Source organism: Corvus hawaiiensis, chromosome 8, assembly GCF_020740725.1.
Source record: "Corvus hawaiiensis isolate bCorHaw1 chromosome 8, bCorHaw1.pri.cur, whole genome shotgun sequence".
Classification (NCBI taxonomy): Eukaryota; Metazoa; Chordata; class Aves; order Passeriformes; family Corvidae; genus Corvus; species Corvus hawaiiensis.
Window position 1 is genome coordinate 5,051,482 of NC_063220.1, and position 22,772 is coordinate 5,074,253.

At 44.3% G+C, this 22,772-nt stretch overlaps 1 protein-coding gene across 14 annotated transcripts in view; it reads left to right on the forward strand.

The window, feature by feature from the left end:
* The window catches only part of FGFR2 (fibroblast growth factor receptor 2), an 81,055-nt gene that overhangs the window by 660 nt on the left and 57,623 nt on the right, over positions 1-22,772 (forward strand). For 2 of the 14 annotated variants that reach the window (XM_048310433.1, XM_048310434.1), the window contains exons 2-4: positions 4,766-5,022; positions 20,019-20,285; positions 20,955-21,029. In XM_048310433.1, coding sequence (XP_048166390.1) covers positions 4,848-5,022; positions 20,019-20,285; positions 20,955-21,029 — 517 coding nt within the window. In that variant the 5' untranslated portion in view covers positions 4,766-4,847. Of the gene's footprint in view, positions 1-178; positions 282-2,128; positions 2,560-4,765; positions 5,023-20,018; positions 20,286-20,954; positions 21,030-22,772 lie in introns of those variants that run through there. The other 12 variants (XM_048310432.1, XM_048310435.1, XM_048310430.1 and 9 more) reach the window with 12 other exon arrangements.

Below are 22,772 nucleotides of genomic sequence, written 5' to 3' on the forward strand. Positions count from 1 at the left end.
CCTCTGAGGCGGTAGCCGCCGCGGCCGAGCCAGGGCACGGCACGGGACGGGGCGCCGGGCCGGCTCCTGCCTCGCCTCGCCGCCCTCCTGCCTGCCCCGGGCGCGTCCCGCGGGGGATGCGCGGCGCTGCGCCGCTGCGGGCTCGCCAGCCGGGGCCGCCCGCGCCGTGACCGCGGCCGCACGGGAGTTTCGCCCCGTCCCGGGAGCCGCCGCTCGGCACCGCGCCCCAGCCCGGGAGCCGCCGCGGAGCGGAGCCCGCCCGCCCGGCGCTCTCGCCGCAGGTAAAGGCAGCGGGCGGGCCGGGGGAAGGGGCGGCCCCGGGGAGGCGGCGGGGCAGGGCTGGGGGTCCCGCCGCGCTCTCGGCGCCGTGTGCGCGCTGCAGCGCTCCGCGGGGCCCGGGGCTCTGCCGGTGTGCGGGGCTCGGGGTGCCCGGTGCGGGGCTCTGGGATCCCCGGGACGAGCTGTGCCGGTGCGGGGCTCTGGGATCCCCGGGACGGGCTGTGCCGGTGCGGGGCTCTGGGATCCCCGGGACGGGCTGTGCCGGTGCGGGGCTCTGGGATCCCCGGGACGGGCTGTGCCGGTGCGGGGCTCTGGGATCCCCGGGACGGGCTGTGCCGGTGCGGGGCTCTGGGATCCCCGGGACGAGCTGTGCCGGTGCGGGGCTCTGGGATCCCCGGGACGGGCTGTGCTGGTGATCGGGGCTCGGGGGTGACCGGGACGGGCTGTGCCGGTGATCGGGGCTCGGGGGTGACCGGGACGGGCTGTGCCGGTGCGGGGCTCCCTTCTGCTCCCCGGCGGGGCTGCGGGTCGGTTTGTAGTCAATCGGTCGCCGCTGCGGTGCGGGGGGAAGCCCGAGCAGCACCGCTGTGTTGCTGCCTTGCCCGCATCCCGGTGGGTGCACGGGTGTTTTTGGGGACGGTTCCAGCGGTGACAGCCGGACGGGCAGCACCGATGAGGAAAGGGGGCTCGTCCCCGGTGGAGCAGCCCCGGCTCGGTACCAGCCCCGGGTCGGAGCCCGGCGCAGCCCGGTCCTGCCCCGCCGTGCTGCGGGAGCGGGGCCGCAGGGCACAACCGTCCCGTCTGAGATAAGGGGGGAGAGAAATCGTCAGTGAAATATATATTTAAATGCAAAACGGCCCCTTCAAACTGGGACCCATTATGCGTTTGGTGTGAAACGCTATCAACATTTAAAACTTCATTGTTTCCTTTGTACCAAATCCCTGTAAATCTTCCACTAGCCTTTTCTCATTTTCATCTGAAAAGCCTGTTTGGGCTGAATAGACAGCAATCAGCAGCCTCTGGACTTCTCCCTCTCTCTGGAATGTCAATTAAAATGCAGATTCCCCCCCCCCCCGCCCCCCGATCTCTTGGTGGCAAAAGACTTGAGAAAAACAGGGTAGTCCTGGAAAGCAAATGAAAGAAGTTCAAACAATGAAAAAGTACTGAAGCTGCCAGCCGGTTTCCATTAGTCCTCCAAAATTAATGTTTAATAGCTGTGATGCTCAGATTTGCTTGGAGATTGAACTCTGCTGAAGAGTCTTGTTAGATATATGTGTATATATATTCTTATAGACGGATGTGTATTTCTGTCATTTTCTGTCCACACAGAATTCCTGTCAGTGGAATTGTGTATATAAAGCTGTTAGCTGTAAAGCTTCATCTACCTGGATTTTTCTGTTTGATTTTGCTATTCCCCGCCTAATAGAGAAAGATGCTGAAAAGTTATACAGTGAGCAATGTATTGATTTGGTTAACATACTCAACAAATTGTACTGTCCCTGGGGAGTGATAAACATCTTATAAACAACAATGCAAGTAGATTAAAAAGAACACTGAGCATTGAATTTAATTAATGCCACTGCTGAACAAGTACTACTTGTTTGTGTGTGTGTGTGTTTAAACTGAAGTACAGCTTGGAGGAATTTGGTTGGGCTCCCAAACCAGTCTGCTTTCCCATGCTTGTCAGTTTGGCAAAGAAAATTTGGGCAGGTATGTGACGAGGTGAAAATTGACTTGATGAGCGAGTGGCAAGGAGAACCATCAATCATTGGGGGCTGACAACTCCTCCCCAAAGTGTAGGCTGAGAAGAGAGACAGAGTTCCCTTTCAAGGGGAAAAATAAACACTACGTGTGGCTTTCACTGAGTCTGAGACTCCAGGAGGGATTATGGTATTGTAGTCAGGAAGCCAGAATTGTGGAGGCCAAAAAGCATGCTGGGGCTGTGTTCCAAACATTGAGATAGAGGTACATAATTATCCAGCACAGGAGGTCTTTCCAGAGACTCGTCCCCCAGCGACTGTGGCAATTAAACTATGAAAAGAATTTGGTTTCGTTTCATCTTCGTTGGACTGCACTTTTGGGAAAGGGCAATCCTTGAAACCTGTTTGCTGTTGTGGTGGTAAAGAGTGGTTTGGCTCCATGAATGGGTGCAGAGCTTTGGTTTTTGCGTTGTTGCACCTTTGCAAGCTACGATTTTGAGTTTGCTGCTGCCCTGTGGATGAAGAATCCCTTCTTTCTGCCGGCAGATGTTCAGATGCAGAAGCCAACAAAGATCTTCAGGTGAGGAGACGCATGGCCAAGTAGCCTTGTGGCACGCTTCAGGATTTAGGATGAGGATAGGAACCACAAATGTGTTTTCAGTGGCGTTTAGTGCAGTCTGAAAATCTGAAACTGCAGAAATGCCGGTGGAATTAATGCTCTTGGAGTCTGAAATACATGCTGGCATTCTGGTATGTTTTCTTTCTGCAAAATCATGATTGGATTTTGCATTTATCGACATAGACTTTAATCAGAGTTTACAGGACGATTTATGGAAATTAAATCAGCGTTACATTCAGGTTGTTAATTAGGGGTTTCTACCCACTTTACAGCTGGATAAACTGAGCTGCAGGGCTGTGGCTGCCAGACAGTGAGGTGGGCAGTTGACCTGGGGGGCAGCATCCAGGGGGGGTTTGCTCCAGTCCTGCTCCAGACACAAACTGGTCCCAGAGACAGAGCTCTCTTCAGCTCTACACCTGCTCTGTGCTTATTTAGAGAAGAGCTGGGCAAACTCTTCGCAAATGTTTGTGCAGTGGTCTGGTGGTGTTTTTGCTGGAGATTTAATGGTAGTTGCTAGCTTGTGGTCTGGGATGCTTGAAACAGGCTGAAATCTCTAAAGGAGGCTTTGAAGGGATACCAACTGAGTTGGAAAAAGCTTGCCCTGAAGTATCAGGGATTCACCTGGGGATACCGTGTATTAATTATTTTCGTCAAGTGCCTTATTTATGTCAACCAGAATCTGTTTTTACTGACCCCAGAAGTTACTGTATATAGTACCCAAAATAAAATGTCCCTCAACAACATTTCTGTCCTTAGTACTATGAATTTTGTATGTAACAGGCAGCAAAAGGGCAATAAAATCAGAATCAACTTTTTAATGGTTGGCTTTATAAAAGGAGAATCTGTGTCCCTGTTCCTGTGTGCTGAGGTACCACACCACATCCCAATGACAAGGGGTTTGGAGAAGTTTGACTTTATCTCTACACTCCCTGCCTTTTTAAGTTTTTTTAAATTTTCAAGTGTTGAGGGCAGGAGGGAAAAAGAGGTTTTGTGTTATTTTTTCCCTTCAAGATGAGTGCTCTCCAAATTTCAGTTGGGTTTCATCACATCTAAGATGAATCATTGACCAGATCAGAACAATTGCTGCAGTTACTTGTTTTATCCATTTACTGAGGTTTTACCCGTCTTTTATTTCTGAAGCGGAAAATCAGGTCTAATCTTCTGCTTGAGCTGTTAAACCACCCTGTGAGGAGGATGCTCTTCTGACCCTCACCTGGCATCTCAGTGTTGAGGCAACAGGGTCCTCTGAAGGGAGTGCCAGTTACTTTGGTGCCATTTCTCTTCTCTGTCAGACCATGCCTGGATTAGCACTTAACTTCATCCATTTAAATTACTTTTATTGTGAATAAAATAGACTTTTTTTTTTCCCTACCTCTGAAAAATATACCTCAATAAGCATCATTGAGAGACTGAGAAAAGAAAGGTTTGTGCACACATCTTGGCACGTTTGGATGGAAAGTGATGCTTTCCTGCAATTTATTCCATACTTTATACAGATTTTAATTGCCTGTAATGCAGAGTAGCAAACCAATATCACTGTGAAGACTAGAGCCTTTCACCTGTCCAGGATTTTCAGGCTTCCAAAGGACAGCAAACTGAGTTAGAAGAAGGTACATCCATGGGGGAGCTGGAAGTCCTGAATTGAAATAGTCTTACAGATTTTTCCAAGTCTAAGGAGTATATTTTTCAACTGTTTTCCTTGTGGAAAATTACTGAATTCCTGCAAATTCATCTGGCTGCAGAACTGCCTAGGTGAAGGAATGAAAAACAAGGCAAACTTACATAAACCTTCAAATAATAACAAGAATATAATTTGTATAATTGTGGTAATTTTGTGGCATTACAGGTTATGTGCCTGCACATGTGTGTGCCTCTCATTTTTGAAAACCTGTATGTTTTTTCTGTCAGTAAAATAGCTCTCAATATGTGCAGAGAAGTGATTTTGTGAAAACAAGGAGGACTTGGTTACGCCTCAGGTGATGATGGAAACTGCTAACAGAAGATGAAAAGTCACTCACTTTTCACATATTCTTGAAGCTGGAAAACTGTTTTTCCCATCCTCCTCCCCTCCCTCTCACCTCAGTTCGGTTTGAGGCTTTATGAAGGTTTTTGGTTTGTGTTTGGAGATGTTTTTGCTGACAGTGTTAAATCTCTCTCCTCCCCACAGCAGCAGCTGTCGTTCCAAGGGAGGAGGCATTACCCTGGCTGAAGGCACGGCTTTCTCTCCATGCTTCTCTAGAGGTGTTCAGATGGGATTAAAGTCCACATGGAGATATGGAAATGGACCAGGAATTTACTCTAAAAAGATGGTCCGCTGGGATTCGGGTTGCCTTATCTGCCTGGTGGTGTTCACCATGGCTGGACTTTCCCTGGCTCGACCTTCATTTAATTTAGTTGTTGAAGACACCACAGTGGAACCCGAAGGTAAATCACTCTAGAATCCTTAATTCCTTAAAAGAACTTAATTTAAAATGCCTGAACATCTGAAATAGAAGTCAAGATCTTTCCATGTGCTCTGGTAAATCTAAGGCAAGTAACAGATCAGCCCAGGAGAGTTACGGTCTCTGACTTTCCCTGCTCTCGCTTGGGCTGTGTTTGTACAAGCATGTGTTTGTTTATTCTTATGCAAGCCAGTGGTGTCAGTGATTTCACTTGGGACTGTCATCACGTTGTATAATCAAAGTGCACAGATGAAAGTTTTTCAGGAATGGGTCTTCAAGGAAACCAGTCTGTGGCACTTTCGTGTGTGTTACGTGTTGCTGTCTGAAGGAACGAAGCAGCTGAGTGGCTGCTGGTCATGAACCTGAGGAGTCCCAAGAAAAAGAAATCTCATTAGTTTTTATTTGTGAATGTTTAGTTTTGCCGGGCACTCTGCAAAAACACTGTTGCAGCTTTGTTGGGGTTTGTACTCACAACAAACTTCCCTGTTGCTGTTGATAGCCAAGCAGTGCCTGGATCACAAGTTCTGAAGGTGTAAATGTTGAGGTCTGAATAGAAGGGCTGTAGTTTATTGCTGGGAAAGCAAAGGCTGATGTAGACCTTCACGTTGGAAGAGGTGTTTTGATAAAATCTCCTATTTTGACCCTGCACCTGTTGGTATGTTCTTCTAGGTTTATCTGTTCCTCAAGCTTTGCAAAGTGGTTTTCTTCTCTGGACAGCTCAGGAGGGGCTGCTTTTTTATTGTTGTGAGCTGATTGCATTGAAGAATGATTTTACTGTGTTGTGCTGGGTCGTTCCTGCTCTGTGAGCATCTGGGGGAGGAAGTGAGGCTTCTTTCATAAGGTTGTATCTGTCTTTCAGAGGAGTGATCACAGTTCTAATAACTCAGCTGTCAAGCTGATATAATAGTCAACAGAGCATTTCTGACCTGGCAAGCTTGCTGCAGAGAATTTGGCCTTTATACATTCTGCTACTCATGTCCACAGATGCAGTTTTGTTTTTATTTAATACATCTTCATGCAAAACTTATTTGTTTCTATCCACTGCCTCTAAAAATAGACGTCACCAGCTAACACATTTTTAGAATCCGGTCCAAGTACATTTTTATTGATGGCAGGGGATGAACTATTTAAAGATGATGAGCCCTCTTCCCTAGCAAGCATTCCTGAAAAAAATTCTCAAAGAATAGCAATATTGTCATCTGTCAGCCATAGAGATTGTTGATAGCAAAGATTTTATTTTTTTCTCCTTTTGAAGGTAACCTGAGATTTAAAAAAAAAAACCACCCAACTCTTGTTGCCACTTACTGTATGATTTGTTAATTGAACATCTGGTGCCTTTCTGGCTTTTCAGGGGAATGACAAAATCATGAATAATTCTGGTTTCAGACTAGCTTTGTAGTGAGGTCCCCTAGTTTTAGGGTTAAGTCAGAAAGAACGTGATTGCAAGATTGGTGAAATGTTTTCCGGGAAGAAGAGTAATATTTTTTGCACGGTGACTGGTAATTTTTCAACTTTTCAGGGAAAGAATAGCTTTTATTATTTTGGAAAGCACAGTTTGAAAATATATGTTGTTTCCACAGTGAGTATGTAGGGGGTGGAATCTGGGTTTTATCAAAGAGTAAATTGTTAAAAAAGATTTAAAACTTCTTTCCTGGGCAGGAATGTTACTGACGTGAAACAATTTTAGATGTGAGAACCCAAATCATTACCAGAAACAAGAAAAAAAAAATCAGAAAACGCTTCTAAGTTAATGGCATAATAAGAGCTTTTATGCTGCAGAATAGAGGGAATTGTGTGGGATTTATATCTGAGATTTGGGAAATAAAACCTCCTTTATGAACTTCATTAAACCCTTTGATAAAAAAAACCAAACCAAAACAAAACCAAGTTTTTACACAATCACCTTCTCTGGGTTCTATCACTGCCACCCACAAGCTCTCCAAGCCAAAACAAAAAAAAAAAACAAAAAAAAACAACCCTCTTCAAAAGATCTCTTCAAAGACAAAGTAGACTTCTTTTTTAATTTAGTAAATGCCAAAACATTTTGGGCACAGCTAATTTGGGGGGTCAGGTGCTCTAATAATGTAAATTTTCAATGGGGCTGCTGACTGCAGTCATTAGAGCTATGACATTTCATGCCAGCTGAGAAGGTCGGCAGGGCCATGACCTTTGGTGACACTTGCTGATCTGTTCCTGAGTCTTCCTTCATGGACATGCCCTGAATTGTCTTTATTTATTTATTTTTAATACAAGGTGCTTTGGTTGTTATTATTTATTGTCTTAGTGACTCAAGAATATTGGAAAAGCTGTATGCAATGCTAACAGGAATTGAGATTTGTTCCTTTGGTTGTGACAGAGAAAATACTTTCTCTCAGCTATATGTAACTTTAGGGACGTTTGCAATAATTTTCTTCAGAGTATCTGGGTTTGTGTAAAAAATACTAAAGTTTGTGCTTTGCATGAGCAGTATTTAGCTAATAGGGTAATCAGCTGCATGGGTACAGGCAGGATATGTGCAAGATGTCATACATCAAGGTGCTGTGCTCTTTGGCTATTCACAGCCAATCTTGAGTAAATAAATACCCCTCTGTGACCACTGGACATTACTCTGGTCCATATGAAAGTGCTCACACTGCAAATGGCATCCTGAGCCGTTGTGAGTGATAATGGTGCTGATATTGTGGGTGCTCACTGAGGGGCCTGAGTGTGGTGAGTCTCGGCGCTTTATTTATTCCCAAGCAGCGATGGCAAAACCCGAGGCCGTTGCGCAGTGTGAGCAGGAACAGGACCTGTAGGACTTCTCTGGGGACTGTCAGCTCTCAAATTATATCTCACATCAAGTGTTTATGTATATGCTTTTCATCCTAGGGAGCAGAAAGACTTTTTCTGCTTTTAAATGTTTAGAAATAAAGTCTCCCCCAGCGTGTACAAAGGCACCATTCTCTCAGCCTGTGTGTGCCCAGGCCTTTGATGATAGCCAGCGTTTCACAAGGGCTCTGACCGCACACATGGGTTGAAGGGTTACTTTGTGAACTGAATAATTAGTTTAGACATATATTTGATAAATAGTGAGCTCTCCCTTGACCTCCCCTTGCCCAGGCTGTGTGTTATCATCCTGCTGGGTAGCTAATTTGGTCTCTTACCCACATGCAATGCCTTGACACCGTCCTTGGAGCACCCACTTGGAGCCGCCGCCCGGTGTGGTGACAATGCGTTTCAGTTCTTTTAATTTAGGTCAAATTTCAAAGGATTAATTTAAAGCTTTCCACAAGGGACAGCCTATTTCTGTGTCCTGTGAAAAACACAGTAGTTCAGAATGGTCCTAAATTTGGGAGGTTCCTAGGAGACCAGGGAAGGGGAGAGACCCCCTTTAAGGGGTGACGTGTGCTTGTGGTGGAAGTGAGTAACGAGTTGTCCTTTGGGTTTTAACTTGGTCACAGCCATTTGCTGACACTAAACAGCATTCAAAAATAAGTGTGTTCAGCACAGTACCCTTCTTTCTGTAAAAATGGTGAGTCATATGAGCACTGTACCTTCATTTTTGTCAAAATGTTGGCCGTGCTTAAAGGCTAATGTCACCTGTGGTCACAGTGGTCAGCACTGTCCACTTGGAGATCCTTCTTTAGCTGCTGTGACCTGCCTGGGTCAGGCTGTGGGATTTTGTGAGGTGCTGCAGTGTGTGGAGGAGGGATGCTATGGTGGTGGGATGTTCCCTGTCCTGTTCCCCATCCCAGGGTGTCCCCATGGGTCCTCTCCAGCCAGTGCCACCCTGCCGAGAGGTCACAAGGCTGATGGAATCCTGCACATCCATCATTTTCCTGGGACAGAGGTGATGTAGAAGCATCAGGACTCTGCTTCCAGTTTGGTAGGAAAAAATAAAGCAAATAGTTCACCCTGGGTTCCCTTGTTACTTTTTTGTTTTGGTTTTTTCTTTTTTAAACAACAACAGCGGCTTTGATATCTGCAAGTTAAATTAATAATTCAAACTGATTAGTTAAATCAGAGCCGGCTTTATCTTTTTAATTTATTTTCCTTTTAATTTTATTTCAAGGCAGGGCAATTATTAAAGCCCATTATGGAGGAATGTGACATCCCCACAGCTTCGGGTGAGGGCTGGATGCCCTTTCAGGGATCTGGTTCAGTAAGTTATTTGGCCCAGTACAGGATTTGCTAGCTGAGATTCTGGGGAATTGTATGAACAGCCAGATTAAATCAGTCTTAGTGTGTCCATTCTGTGTTTAAAATGTGCAGCCCTTTAGCAGGGGCATGGTCTTGAGCTTCAAACTAATTGGACGTGGGTAGGGTTGTTATTTACAGTCTGTGTTGATGAGACACTGGGAGTTGGTAGTCTCTCAGTGTGGCTACAATTTTGCAAAGTAGCAGAAATAATTGCATGTTTTAGGCTTATCTGCCATACAGTTGCAGCTTTTTGAAGGGGTATAATAATTATTATAATAATCATTAACTTTTAGGAATTTGATTCCTTTAGCGTGGGGTTGTTTTTTTGGGTTTTTTTTGAGCCAGAAGGTTTTCAGAGATGCTGAGTTGTGAGGATTTTTTTATCTTTTTATTTTTATTTTAAAACCACTTGTATAGATAAAACCCCAAACCAGCGGCCAACTCCAATGAATGCATAGTTTCCTAATGTTAAAATAGTTCTCCCTTGGCAGAGAAATAGCAACAAATTTCAGGCCATAGCAGCTTTTTTACAGGCAAGTTAGAAACCTCTGAAAGCAGAATTTACAATGAAAATGCTGACGTCTCCAGTTATGCAAGGTTGTGTACGCATGAGACGATGGACTATTGTGGTGTTTTAATAATAACCATAGCATAGCTCTTAATGAGCTTATTCCTATATCCAGCTTCCCAGCTTCAGTAGAATTGATCTTTAAATGTCTTTAACCAAAAGCACTCAAGGATTAGTGTTTTCTTAATATGAATAGGATCAGATGGGAATGTAAGAAAAATACTTAACCGTGTCTTTTTCTATCATGTATAGAGAAAAATTCCTTACTGGAAGCATCAGATTTTTAAGTGTTAAACATTTTGAAACTCTTCAAGATTGAAGCTTTACAGTGAAGCAGTGCTCCTGAGCAGTTTAAATCTGTGTTTTTAAAAGAACCATCACCCACTTTGGCGAGTTATGTCTTGTCTGTGTGTGATAGCACACCTGGTTTGACTACAGGAGAGAATTTATTTCAGTGTAGTTAAAGAAGTGCAAAATTCAGGCTGAAAAAGGGACCATGAATCCCAGCTGGACAAGTGGGAGCATCTTCTGCAGAGGACACTGATTTGTGTTAGTGGTGGCGGTGGGAAACGGGGCAATATTTGGTTTGGCACGGAGCCTGCCAGTGTAAAATCATCCTCACAGCAATTTGGGAACTGATTTGGAACTCAGACCTTTGAATTTAGGTTCAGCACGTTGCAATGCGTGTTTGTAGTGGGGTTTTTTTGGGAGATTTGGCACAGCGTGCTCCCCAAATCAGAGACGCCGTCTTGAGGTACCAGGGACTAAACTGACTTTTAAGCTGATTGAAAGAGAAGTTGGAGCAACTGAGCAACTTTGGAGCAACTTTGTAAGAGTCAGGTCATAAATAAGGACCAGATTTGCAGGAGTGCAGCAGCCAACAGCTCCTGTTATAATTACAAAACGTGCTCTGGGAGTGCTGGGGCTGTTCTGGAAGTTTGGCCCTTCGGGTTTCAATCGGAGCTGGAAGCGTCAGCAGAACTGCCTTGGCATTTGTTCCTTAGGGACTGTGCTTCCCAACCAGGACAGTTGCAAAACAAGAGATTCTGTAAGAGGAGTGGATTTTTTTTTAATGTGGATTTTTTTTTTTAAAACTTTTAAAACCAGTTCATAACTCATAAACCGATTATGTATGTCTCCAGGTTGTCCTTTCCCATCTCTTAATTATCACTGGTGGTTTCTTTGTTTTGTTTGGTTTGTTTTTTTTCCAAAGAACCCTATTTTTATGGGTTTGTTTTTCCTGGACTTCTGAGTATCAGAGCACCTGGTACAGGGATGTGTCTTGTGGGCTTCATTTTCTGCTGGTTCAGGTTTTCCTGCCTCTTGTCACCACAGAAATGCCATTATCCCTTTCAAAGGAAGGGACAGAATGCTGAATTCTGCGGTGCTGCTTTGTTCACTTGCTGTGCTATTATTATTTTAATTGTATTTTTAAAGTGACTGTAAGTGAAAGCATTTGGTGAACCCCAGTGAAGCTGAGGAGCTGAGACCTGACCTAGTTTCATTCCCCTCCTCACACGTTGCAGGTTGTGTGTAATTATTGCTTTTCCTCCCCCACAAAAGAACGTCAGTTTGGGACATTCACCGTGTCAAGCAAAGCCACAAGAACTGGGAAGAGGGGAAAATTCCTTTGTACCAAGGAAATGGCTTGTGTTTGTGAGGGTTTACTGGAAAGGGAAACGTGTTGAAGGACGGGAAGGGAGAAAAATGAGCATGAGAGGGTGGTTGGGGAGGAGAAAATCTTATTTTGGTTGGTTTTTTTTATTTTTTTCCTCTTTTCTATTTTGAATAGTTTTGTGACATGGAAGGAAAAGGTAGGAAAAGAGTTTTGTGACACCTCAGGCTTTCTCCCAGGGGAGTTGTGGCTGTTTCTGAGTGGGGTTGGAGTGGGATGCTGTGGCTGGGGATGCCTTGGTGGGCTGCACCAACCAGGACGAGGCTGTAGGAGGTTCAGTTGTGGTTGGATGGACAGAAATTGATCAGAGCACCACGCAACAACTTAGTTTTTAAATGTAATAAAAAGCTGTGGGGTAGAGGAACTCGGTAAGGTTCACGCTACGCTTGCTTCAGGATGGGCTGTGTGGAGAGGTGAGCTGCTGGCAGGAGGAGAGCCTGCTCTTGGGAGACTGGCTTTGCAAGTTTGGAAAGCGCCTTGCTCAGTGTCTCAGTGTTGCAATATTTAATTTGTTTCAAGGAAAGTAATATGGTTTCTACTTCTGAACGACGCCCGACAGTTCTTGAAAATAATTTTAGCCCCCCAGTTCAAATTTTGAGTAGTTCTTGAGCTTGGTTCTGTTAAACATTGTTTAATCATGAAAAATAGTGCTGTTTAGGTACTACAGTATGGAAGCACCCAGATTTCCCTGATGTTGTTTACTCAGCAGGGTAGCACAGGTATTTCAGATGTGCAGGATTAACATGGAGACTCTAATAAACCTGCAGTGAACCACAGCTCAGTAATAGCTCTGCTAGCAATTCAGAAGCATTTGAACCCTGTTGCATTAGTATGGCAAAGTGCCCAGGATCCACAGCTACTGTCAGGAGTGACGGAGGTGTCTGGAAGGTCAAGTGAAGCATTGTGTGAGTGGTTGTGTGCCACCTGGAAGGGCAGGTAGCCAGCCTGGCTTTTCACTTCAGGGCTTGTGCTGTGTTCTTTGTCCCCACTGGAGACCGTCCTCTGTGTGGAGCTGGAATTAAACAAGCTATGATGCCTCTTGCCTAAATATTGCTCTCGGTTGAAAGGGAGCCTGGTATGCCTTGAGGCTTTGAAGTGCTTGGAGAATATCCCGTGGTTTATGTGTGTTGTGGATGGGACTCTCAAAAGTGCTGAGAGGATGTTTTGGGGATATTGTTTCCAGTGACTTTTTTTCAAATCCCACTTTAGGAAGTGGGGGGAGATGAATTTCAGGGGAACAGGCAAGATGAGACTTCCAGATGAGCTGCTAAAATTAAGAGGATTTGTATAGTCGAGTAAAAATGGGACCGTGTACAAAAGAAACAACTGCTGACTTGCTTGTAGGGAATCTGAATAGATGTTCTCTGCATCCAGAACTAACACTGCAACTTTGAACTGTGCAATTTTTAACCTCCCAGTTGTAATTTATTTCTTTTGCACGTTGAGCAGTAATAGTCTTGAGCATGGCCTTTGGCGAACCTGGAAGACAAAGGTTCTGTTTTTATGTTTGGATCTATGCTATGTTCTGTTCAGGTTTTATGTTGCTGTTGAAATGCAAATAAAGAACCTGAAAAAAGAGCTACAGATTGGAATAGATGGAAGAAAATATTAAACCCAAGAAAAACCTTTTGCAACCAAATATACGTGCTCGTACACTTTCCCAAGGCTGTATATCTTATTATGGAGCCTTTCCCAGGCAGACTTTAAGGCTGGGCTGAACAACAGGTCCTGGTTTAATTGCTCTGCCACTTGGTTACGTGCAGAATTCGGTCAGGGAGATTTGAAGTTCTGCTGTTGCTGAAAGAAGAAACAATAAGAAAATGTTCCTAGCTTCAAATTCTGCTTTTTTAGAGAGAGATTAATTTTTTTTTTCAGCTTTTCATTTGAGGTTCTGGCAAAAAGTGATTCATTTCCCCTTTGTATTGTATAATAGATTACATGAGAAGACTCTTCTGTAATGAGTTTGAAGAGCAGTTAATTATTTTTGAGATTGTGTTACATGTGTGTTAGGTTTGTTGTACTCCTCGGTTCACTTAACACAGAGACTTTCACTCTCTTACTTTAGGCAGATGGTGGCATTTATGACTTGAACAGAAATGGTCAAAACTTGGTGCCTGGAACCAAACATTCACATCCTGAAGATGGCCTGTAGTTTATCAAACTGATGAAATTACAAAAGGCAGCATGATAATTTTAGGGGGTTTGGTGTGGCTTCTCAAGGTTGGGGGGTGCTCTTTCCCTCCATGGTCTCCAAGTCTTTGTGCAGAAGCCATCCTGGTGCTTTCCTGTTTCTTGCACTATCTGGAGATCAATCCTGTGGTGCTGCTGTGTAAAGAACTCTTCATCCTGTGAGGAGCAGACCGTGAGGAATGGGGGCAAACAGGAACAAGTGGCAGGGCAGTTCCCAGCAGCAGGAGGTGGCCTCGCTGGTCTCTCTGCTGTTTGCTTTGAACTTGGCATGCTCCGAGTCTTCCCTGGCCTGGCTTCCAGCAGCATAAAGCACACAGCCAAGCCCACGAGCATGTGATACTTGGTGTTTTTGACGCAGGTTGCGTGGTTGTGCAGCCGTAACTCAACAATCATGTCTATAAAGACAGGTAGGAGCAAGCAGGCTACAAGTTGTAGGAATTTTTAATCTCTACATGAAGCCTAGACAAGTACAATTTCTTTGTCTTTGGGAATGAGTCTTTCTTTAACCATGGAGTGAGTGAGACACATCCACCCAACTGCTTGGCAGCTATCAAAGCCCTGATGAAACTCTTCATGTCCCTCACCCTGTGTCAACCAACGTAGTAGGGGACCATCCTCATGAGGTTTGCTCCTGCTGCTCTGTCCTGCTGGGTGTGATGGGGCCTGGGTGGCTGTAGCCAGGGCCAAGTGCTGCTTGGGGACAGTTACCTGCTGCCTAGGAGTATGACCCAAGGCAGATGGGATATAATCACATGGGGATAATTTCTGGGTGCCTGTGCAGAGGTTTTTTTCTAGTCTGAGGAGTCTGGCAAGTGGCAAAATGCTTTGTTGCTCACCAGAATTTTTTATTTTTCGAAGCCTTCAAAGCTTAGGAAAACAAGATATAGTGCAGTGTAATATTTTCCCTTACCCATGATGACATTGGCAAGTTACTGCAACTGGAGGAGATTCACTTTTTTTTAAACGGTTTTAGTATATGTAGCACACAATAGGAGTTGACATGGTATGAAGGTCCAAGCTCCAGCAGGTCAGTGTGGCTGGAAGCTCTATCCTTGCTGGAGCACCAGCCATGTATGATGTGGCAACACTGTTTTGCAAGTGTTCATTTCCAGGGCAAGAAGATTATTCCTGTTCCTTACGTAATTTTTTTTTTTGGTCTGCTTTCATGTCTTCACCCGTCAGATGGTTACGTCCTTATTCTATAAGGATAACAAGATTAACAAACGTGCCAGGAAAAATTTATTTTGGAGAATCTGGCACTTTGTTTTGTGAAAGTCACTGCTATCAAGTAGAGCAGCCCAGGAGTGTGTGTTAAAGGAACAAGTAAAGACTTAGAATCTGCTACATATTAATGATTGTAACTATCATGGATAGCTCTTTCAAGTTTTGTGTTTAAAGCTTTTCTACAAGGCCTATGTGTTTTTCGTCATATTTGAGCATCTAATGTTTTTATACATTAGAGGTGCAGGGAAATGATTCATGCTCTTTGGAGTCTTGTTCAGGGACAAGGTATTTTTTTTAAAAAAAAAAACTTCAATGTTTTAAAATTATGGGAGGAACTGTAGCAATTTGGAAAGTGTTTTATCGAAACAGAGACTTCCTGATGGTGCCTGGTGGAGGCAGAGCTGGGCAGAGCTGGCAGCTGGCTGGCAGAAACAGTACAAATGGGACAGCAGGAATCCAGTGGCTTTGGAGCAGCTGATGGATGAATTGCAAGCACTGTTTTGTGCCCCTTTGTCTGAGGAGATGTGCTTAGCCTTTGTGGCTTTGGTTTGCCGTTGGCTAACGGGAGATGGTCACCATGGCCAGGAATGACTCTCTGCATTCTTAAACTGGTGGCCGTGTCTTTTACAGGCTGAATTTATCATCCATTGTCAGAAGAGGACATGGAGATACTCTTAATATTGGTCTTCTGGCTTAAATTAAGGGAGAATCCCATCATCGTGTTCCTGGGAGGTGGGAGGGAGGGAGAGCTGCACCTGACTGGTGACACTTGGGCTGCCTCCTGGAGAAAGCCTAAAGCCTGGACTTGACTTGCAAAGTCATGAGACCTATTTGACATCCCCATTCCATGTTGTTCATTCGGTGTGGTCTTGCTGGACTTCTCTCAGTGACAGGAAAACCATGATGAGGGGCAGGAGAAGCAGGAGTGGTGGTGGTTGGCAGCCTGGTGTTCCCTGTGGGGACATTCAATCTTGTAATGAACCTCTTGGATTCTTGACAGGTCAGGTCTGTTGACCCTTCTGGGCACACTGTGGTGAGTGTTTAGTTATTTACTAAAGCCTTTTGAAGTGAAAGTGGCTTGATGGGGTCTGAGGCTTTTGTGTTCTGGAGAGCTGTGTGAGAATCTTTGCTGGGGTTAGCTATTAGCTGATCGTTTCATTATTTGGCTCTGTAACTAAGTAACTAAATGACTTGAGACTGAAGATAAGCAGCTCTTTGTTAGCATTTTATTAAATGGAGACAAATAATAATAATAATAATAATAATGATAATAATTTAAAACATAAGGAAGTATCAATCTCTCAGTGACCCAATCTGGAACAGAAACATGATTTGGAATACAATTGCATGTCTTAATAATCTGAACTAGAGCAGTCAGAGTGTCCCCAGTCCTCTATTGTGGTCATGGCTTTTATACAAATAGTCTTTACTCCACTTGCTGGCTGGATGGCATAAACCATGCTGTGAGGCTGTATGAGCAGGCAGAGAAAAAGTTCACCGCTGTTTATTTAAGAGCAGCTTGGTTTTCCATGGCAGTATTGTTCAACAGCTCCACCTATGAAGTTTAAATACATTGTGTGCACCACTATTGCAAATAAGGATGTAGCTGAGAGCAGAAAAAGCAGAAACAGTGTCCCCTGTCCTGCAGTGTTTAAGAACACCCAGAGTCGTTCTGCACGTGCCTTTGTTGCTTGTTTGGTGTTTTAAGAGGTGACTGACAGGTGTGATTCACATCAGGTAGTGCGCCTTTGCAGGAGGGACCAATGCCACAGTTACTGGATTTGCAGGATTTGCTTAAAAAGGAACCTTGTGCTGCCTTAGAATCAAGGAATGATTTGGGTTGGAAGCGACCTTTAAAGGCCATCTTGTCTAACCTCCCTGCAATGAGCTGGGACATCTTCAACCAGACCAGACTGCTCAGAGCCCTGTCCAGCCTGGCCTTAAATGTTTCCAGGGCTGGGGCATCCACTGCCTCTCTGGGCAACCTGTGCCAGTGCCACCCTGATTGTAAAAATTTATTTATATCTAATGTGACAAATCCAGCAATGGGCTGGTTCATAGTCCTCTGGTGATGGCTGAGGATCCAGTTCCAAGGCAGAGCATCAAAGAGGGCTGTAGGGGCATGGATGTGATAGTGGGTTATCCACAGGGGAGCCATTGGTTTGATGGTACAGCATGGACGTGAGTTCAAAATTCATCCCTAAACTTCAGAGCAGTGCAAAAACCCATGTGCAGTGTCCCAGGGAGAGTTAACTTTGCAGCATAGGTTGTTTAAGTGCTGCTGGGAACTTCTGAACAGTTTGAACTGGTTGATTTTTGCAGTGAAGCTGTTGGGCGGATTCATGCCTCAGAATCCCACCTGTTCTCTGTTTGCTTTTGGGCACCATTTCAAACCCACACTGGAAAGAAGTTTATAGGCAAACATTATAAAAAGTGACAGTCTTAAGTGCTGCTACAATGTAGTTTGGCATCACAAAAGCTTACCTGAAATAACTCACAATTTCCAAACATGACTTCATTATATCATGACAACACTTTGCTGCATCTTCCCTGATACTCTAGAGAGAAAGAAATGGAGGAGGATAATGCATACCAAATGCTAATACCTATTTGAAACTTGTTTTTCTTGAGTGTTCCAGTAATTTTCTTTGTAAGAGGAATTTTTTTTAATTGTAATTTTGAAATATATTACTCTTCTAGAGTTTGGATTCGGATTTGTGTTGAAAACTCAGTGCAAACTTGGGGTTAGTAGTTTAAAAGAGATGAAATCAGGGATTTGATGTTAAAAAATTTTCATTTTAATTTCCTTTTAATTGTGTGTGGGCTCATCCTGTGAGTTTCCTGGCACTGTTCAGCAAAAGGCTCTAATGCGCTTAAAGGAGGGTTGAGGTATCATCACCTAAGGTGGCTTTTAAAAAGTTTAAACAAAGACATTTTTAGACTCCAGTACGTTTTTGGCACAGTGTAAACTCTGTAAAAGAAATTTTCTTTGCAGGTAGAGCGTTACAAAGAAGTCTTACCAACTTCAAAGTAAATTAGGTAACTGGCTTCAGGTACCTTTTTTTATTTCGCAGTGAAATCTAATTAAAAAAAAATTCTCAAGCAGACTCAAATGCACTCATTACTGTGACAAAATACATGTAGAAAGGAGCTCATGCTCCTTCTGGAAATTCGATTTCTAAGAGCATGATGTAGCACTCAGTGAAACACCTGCGCTGCAGATCTGTGGGTTCGTGACTGTATTGGCGAGACTGAATTCATTTATAAGGGGTATAAAGCTGCATTGGAGCCTGTCCTAGACTCTGAGATGGAACTCCGCATGCTAGAAAGTTTAGAGACCTTGTTTTAAAATCGAAATTCAAGAAGCTTTACAGTCTCCATAACTGGCCGTGTTGGGATGGGTTTTATGTGCCACCTTGGTGTGATGCATGTGTCAAACCTGTTCTTTGAGAAAACATGTTTGCCGTAAGGAAAAAGGCAAGAGAAGCTTTGGGAGGGCACATGCCTGGAACAACAGGATTGCAGGATGAGTGGGAGAGAAACTGGGCATGCTGTCTCCAAGCCCATCAGTAGAACCTGATATCTAAAATGCATGAGTCCCCCACTGTGCTGGGCCCTTCTGGTGGTCACAGAATCGTATTTCCAGTTGGAAGGGACCCATGGGGACCATCAAGTCCAACTCCCTGCTCCTTGCAGGGCTACACGAAACTCAACTACTGACAGAACTTCAGCGTTTCCAGACTCCCATCTACAGCCTGCTCAGATGTGGTGCTTGTTTCAGCCTTTCCTGTTGAACGTGTGGTAGAAGAAATGACAGTGTTGTGCCCCAAGGATAAGGAAATACCAGTTTCAGGGTTTTGGTGTTCTCAGAAGGAAGCGTGGACATCAAAGAGCCACCTCTTGGTAGTCCCTCAGAGTCCCAAGCAGACAGAGAGGTGTTTTATTTCTGGGTGCACAGTTGGTGCCTGTGCAGGGCAGGACGTGTCCAAGGTGCACGGTGAGCAGCTGTCTGTGTGCTCTGACCCTCCCCTTGAGCAAACAGAAGATGCCTCGTTGCTTCTTCCCTTTATTTACCATTCCTGCCGCCCTTGGTGAGGCCCTTAGGAGAGGGATTCTGGGGTGGTAGGGAGGAAGCAGTTCCAGAAGCAGTGCCTGTATCTGGGACAGCCTGAGTCCATCGTAGGTGTGCTGAGCCTTCCCACTGCACTGTGGAGACAGTCTGGAGTGCCCGGGGCTGCAGTTCCTTTCCCCTTGCTGAGAGCTGGCCTTGTAAGGGGTGGGGATGAAGCTCTAGTAACTATAGGCAGATGTAGTTTTTTGGAAAAAGACTGTGGTTTGACATTCTTCTTGTTACTGGGTTACAAAAGGGAGCTGACAGATGAGCCATTTCGTTCTGAACTTCTGTGCATACTTTGACTTTGAAAGCTTCGCTTGTGCTCATGGGTTTCTGCTGTATTCCACTTGGGAGAGGTTGTGAAATAAGTAATGAAGCAAAAAAAGAATTTAAAGGAAAAAGTTACTGTCGCGGAGAGTAGTGTTGGCAGTGTAGGAGGCAAATGTAGAGACTTTGTGATGGGCACAAGGAGGAAAATTAAAGACATCGTATATGCTGTGTATAGGAATTCATGTTTATTAGCTTGGTGAGTGAAAGGTTTTTTGGGTATCCTTTTCTTTCAAAACAGCACTTCTCAGGTTTTAAAAACAAAAAAGCCACTTATAATAAAATCAGGTGAGGAAAGATAATTGCTCATTTGAATTGTGGACCCAAATGCTAAGATAGGAACTAGAATTTGCCTTTTGAACTCCTCTTGCTCCTACAAGTCCTTTGAAGCCCCCAGTCGTTGTCCCCAGCTCTCTGTGACCAATGAGAAGGGTCGTGTGTTAGTGTGGCACTGGGGACAAGGGACATGCCAAGACACTGATCAGAAGTGCCTGAGCTTTACTTGCGGTTAACTTCTTGAAAATAACTCGCATGCGGTTCAGTTTTGCAACACAGAATGCTGGGCTGATCTGGATGAAACTTTTTTGTTTAACGTAACTTGATTTCCGTGGATGAAAAGGGCCTTCACTGACTTGTGTTGGAAATTCTCTCCTTTCCCTTCTCTTTCTTCTATTTTTTCCTCCTTTCCTTCCACCTTCGCAGAGCCGCCAACCAAATACCAAATCTCTCAGCCAGATGTTTACTCAGCACTTCCAGGAGAGCCGCTTGAGTTGCGCTGTCAATTGAGAGACGCCGTCATGATCAGTTGGACTAAGGATGGGCTCCCTTTGGGGCCCGACAATAGGACAGTGATTATTGGGGAGTACTTACAAATTAAGGATGCCACAGCCAGAGATTCGGGCCTCTATGCTTGCACTGCTGTTAGGACCCTAGACAGTGATACTCTGTACTTCATTGTAAATGTTACAGGTGAGTGAGTCAAACACAGGTTTTTGCATGTAGAAGCTGTAAAATGTGATGCTAAGACACATTATGACATAACATGAAACAGTCCACTTGGGCACAGTGAGTTAAGCTGAGTTCTCTAGCTGTTTTGGGGATTTTTCTCCTTGTCCTGACCCTGAAATGGACTCAGTTTGTATCTACGGGCTCTGTAGTGATTAACAGCTGCTGAAGAGCTCTCTGTTTTATGCCACTCTGACAGGATTAAATTAGACAGAGTTGCTGTGATGATGATAAAGACAGTAGCATGAATACAGTTTTTGCCCCCTGCATCAGAAGAGGAAAAAAGGTGTTCTACATCCTTCAAGTTTAGAGATAAATTGTTCTGGAGATGCTCAGTTCTGTTCAACTGAATTTCTTCAACAGAAATTAAAATTTTAAGTGGAAAGAGATTTCTTTTGCAATTAGCAAACTCCCTTGGGAAACTTTGTAGCACTTCAGGACTATTAGCTAGTTTTGTTACAATTTTATGCACAAATACCACATTTTGTGGCTGGATTTTCTTTTTCTCTAGCTTCTGCACAACTAACATAAACACTTGTTCTTCTTGATATACAGTCTAAGATGTAGCTTATCAATTTATTTGTAAAAGAAAAACCAGGCTGGTTTAAAGACTTGGTTGTTTTTAATGTGCAGATGCTCTTTCCTCTGGGGATGATGAAGACGACAATGATGGGTCCGAGGACTTTGTGAATGACAGCAATCAGATGAGTAAGTAACAGCAAGCTGCCAGAAGTCACTAGCAAGATCCACGTGGAAAATTATGTCCCATCTTTTGCACTCCTGTCTTCAGAGCTTCCTGATTGTTAACTGCATGTACTGTCAAATAGTGATATCTTTGTCCTCCTCCGTTTTCTGTTTCACGTAGCTCGTAACTTGGAAAAGAAAAATAAAAATAAACTAATATTCTTTTGAACATGCTTTTCTGGTCTGTACTTTCTTTCCTCCCTTCTTCCTGCGTTTCCTTTCTTCCTGAATTGAAGTTTGGTCTTTGTCTGGTTTAGACTCTCACAGATGAACTAACTTTACCTGAACCTGAGCAGAAATTTAACAGAAGAAACAAAGATCCAGCTCATTTTGTTAAAAGGTGGTATGGAAACTTTAAAAAAAAATTAAATTGTAAGGAGGAAAATCCTTCAATCCTTAATCTCAGCAGAAATCTACCCAGGGAGAATGAATTTGGAGACAAGGAGGTTCTTTCGTCTGCAAAGGATCTTAAGGTTTGTTGCAAAGCAGGCAATTCAGCACTAAACCCACATTTTGTGTTACTTATACATGATGAAAATGGGCTAAAGAGCCTTAAACCTATCTGAATGTTAAACTTTGTCCCCTTTAGAGAATTTGGAAAGCTATTAATAAGCTCTAAATAGAGCACTCTCTAAGAGTAAAAAAAAAAAAAAGGTGTGTAAAATTCATATTGGTTCCTTACGCCGCTGTGCAGCATTGCAAAACCCCCTCGGTGCCTGGTGGTTTGCTATCGCTGGTGCTTGGTAAAGTCAATAACACAGAGAGCAGAGAAATCCTTCAGGGGAGATGTCGGTGAGTGGCACCCACAGTGGGCAGGGAGTGTGTGTGCTGCTCAGCCTGATCAGTAACTGGCAGCTGCACTGCAGCTTGGAACACTTGTTCAGGTGATAAAGTACGAGCCTGATTTCGGCTCCCCTGGTTAGTGCCTTTTGTGTGCGGCTGCCCCTGGTCTGAGGCTGTGAAACATTAGATGCTATTTAAAATGATATAAGTTCCTAGCTGCCTGTTTGGCCCCTGCCATCTGTTGGTGTGATTAACCCAGGCTGATGCACAGGTGCCTCTGGAAGGGGCTGAGATCAGGCAGCTGGAGGCTGCCCTGACAGAGGAATGTGGTGGCGAAGATAATTGGAGAGTTTGGAAAAGGGACACTGCTTTTAAAAGAGGTTGTCTAGGCAAAACCCACCAATCCAGGCAATGTTAGTGCTGCCCTGAGATGGAACCATGTTTAGAAATTCCCTTTAGGAAACACTTCTGATGTTTGCTATTTCTTAGCTATTTCTAAAGCTTTGTTGGTGTTGGTCAGAAAAGGGCTTACAATATTTTCAGTAACAATTGTGCTTCTGATCTGCAGTGGTGGCTTTGGTGATCCATCGTGAGCATAAATGGCTTTTGGAATAAGTAAAGGACCTGCTCTCAAGGCAGCTGTGCTGTGTAATGGCCTCAGAAGGATTCCTGCCCTTCCAGCGACAGGGAGCAGTACTCAGTGGTTGCGCTAATGACGTTCTTGTAAAACGAGCTATCATTTTGAGCTACTGTTAATCAGTCTTGATTGGGGAGCTGGTGAAAGGCCCTTGACAGTGTCCATCTGCTGGGACAGGGGTGTGTGCTGCAGCAGGGGCCAGGCACACTCCCTGTTCCAAGTGAAAGATGCCTCTCGAGTGCAAACGTTTAAACATTGCGGATGGCGGGGAAAGTGCAGCCATGGAG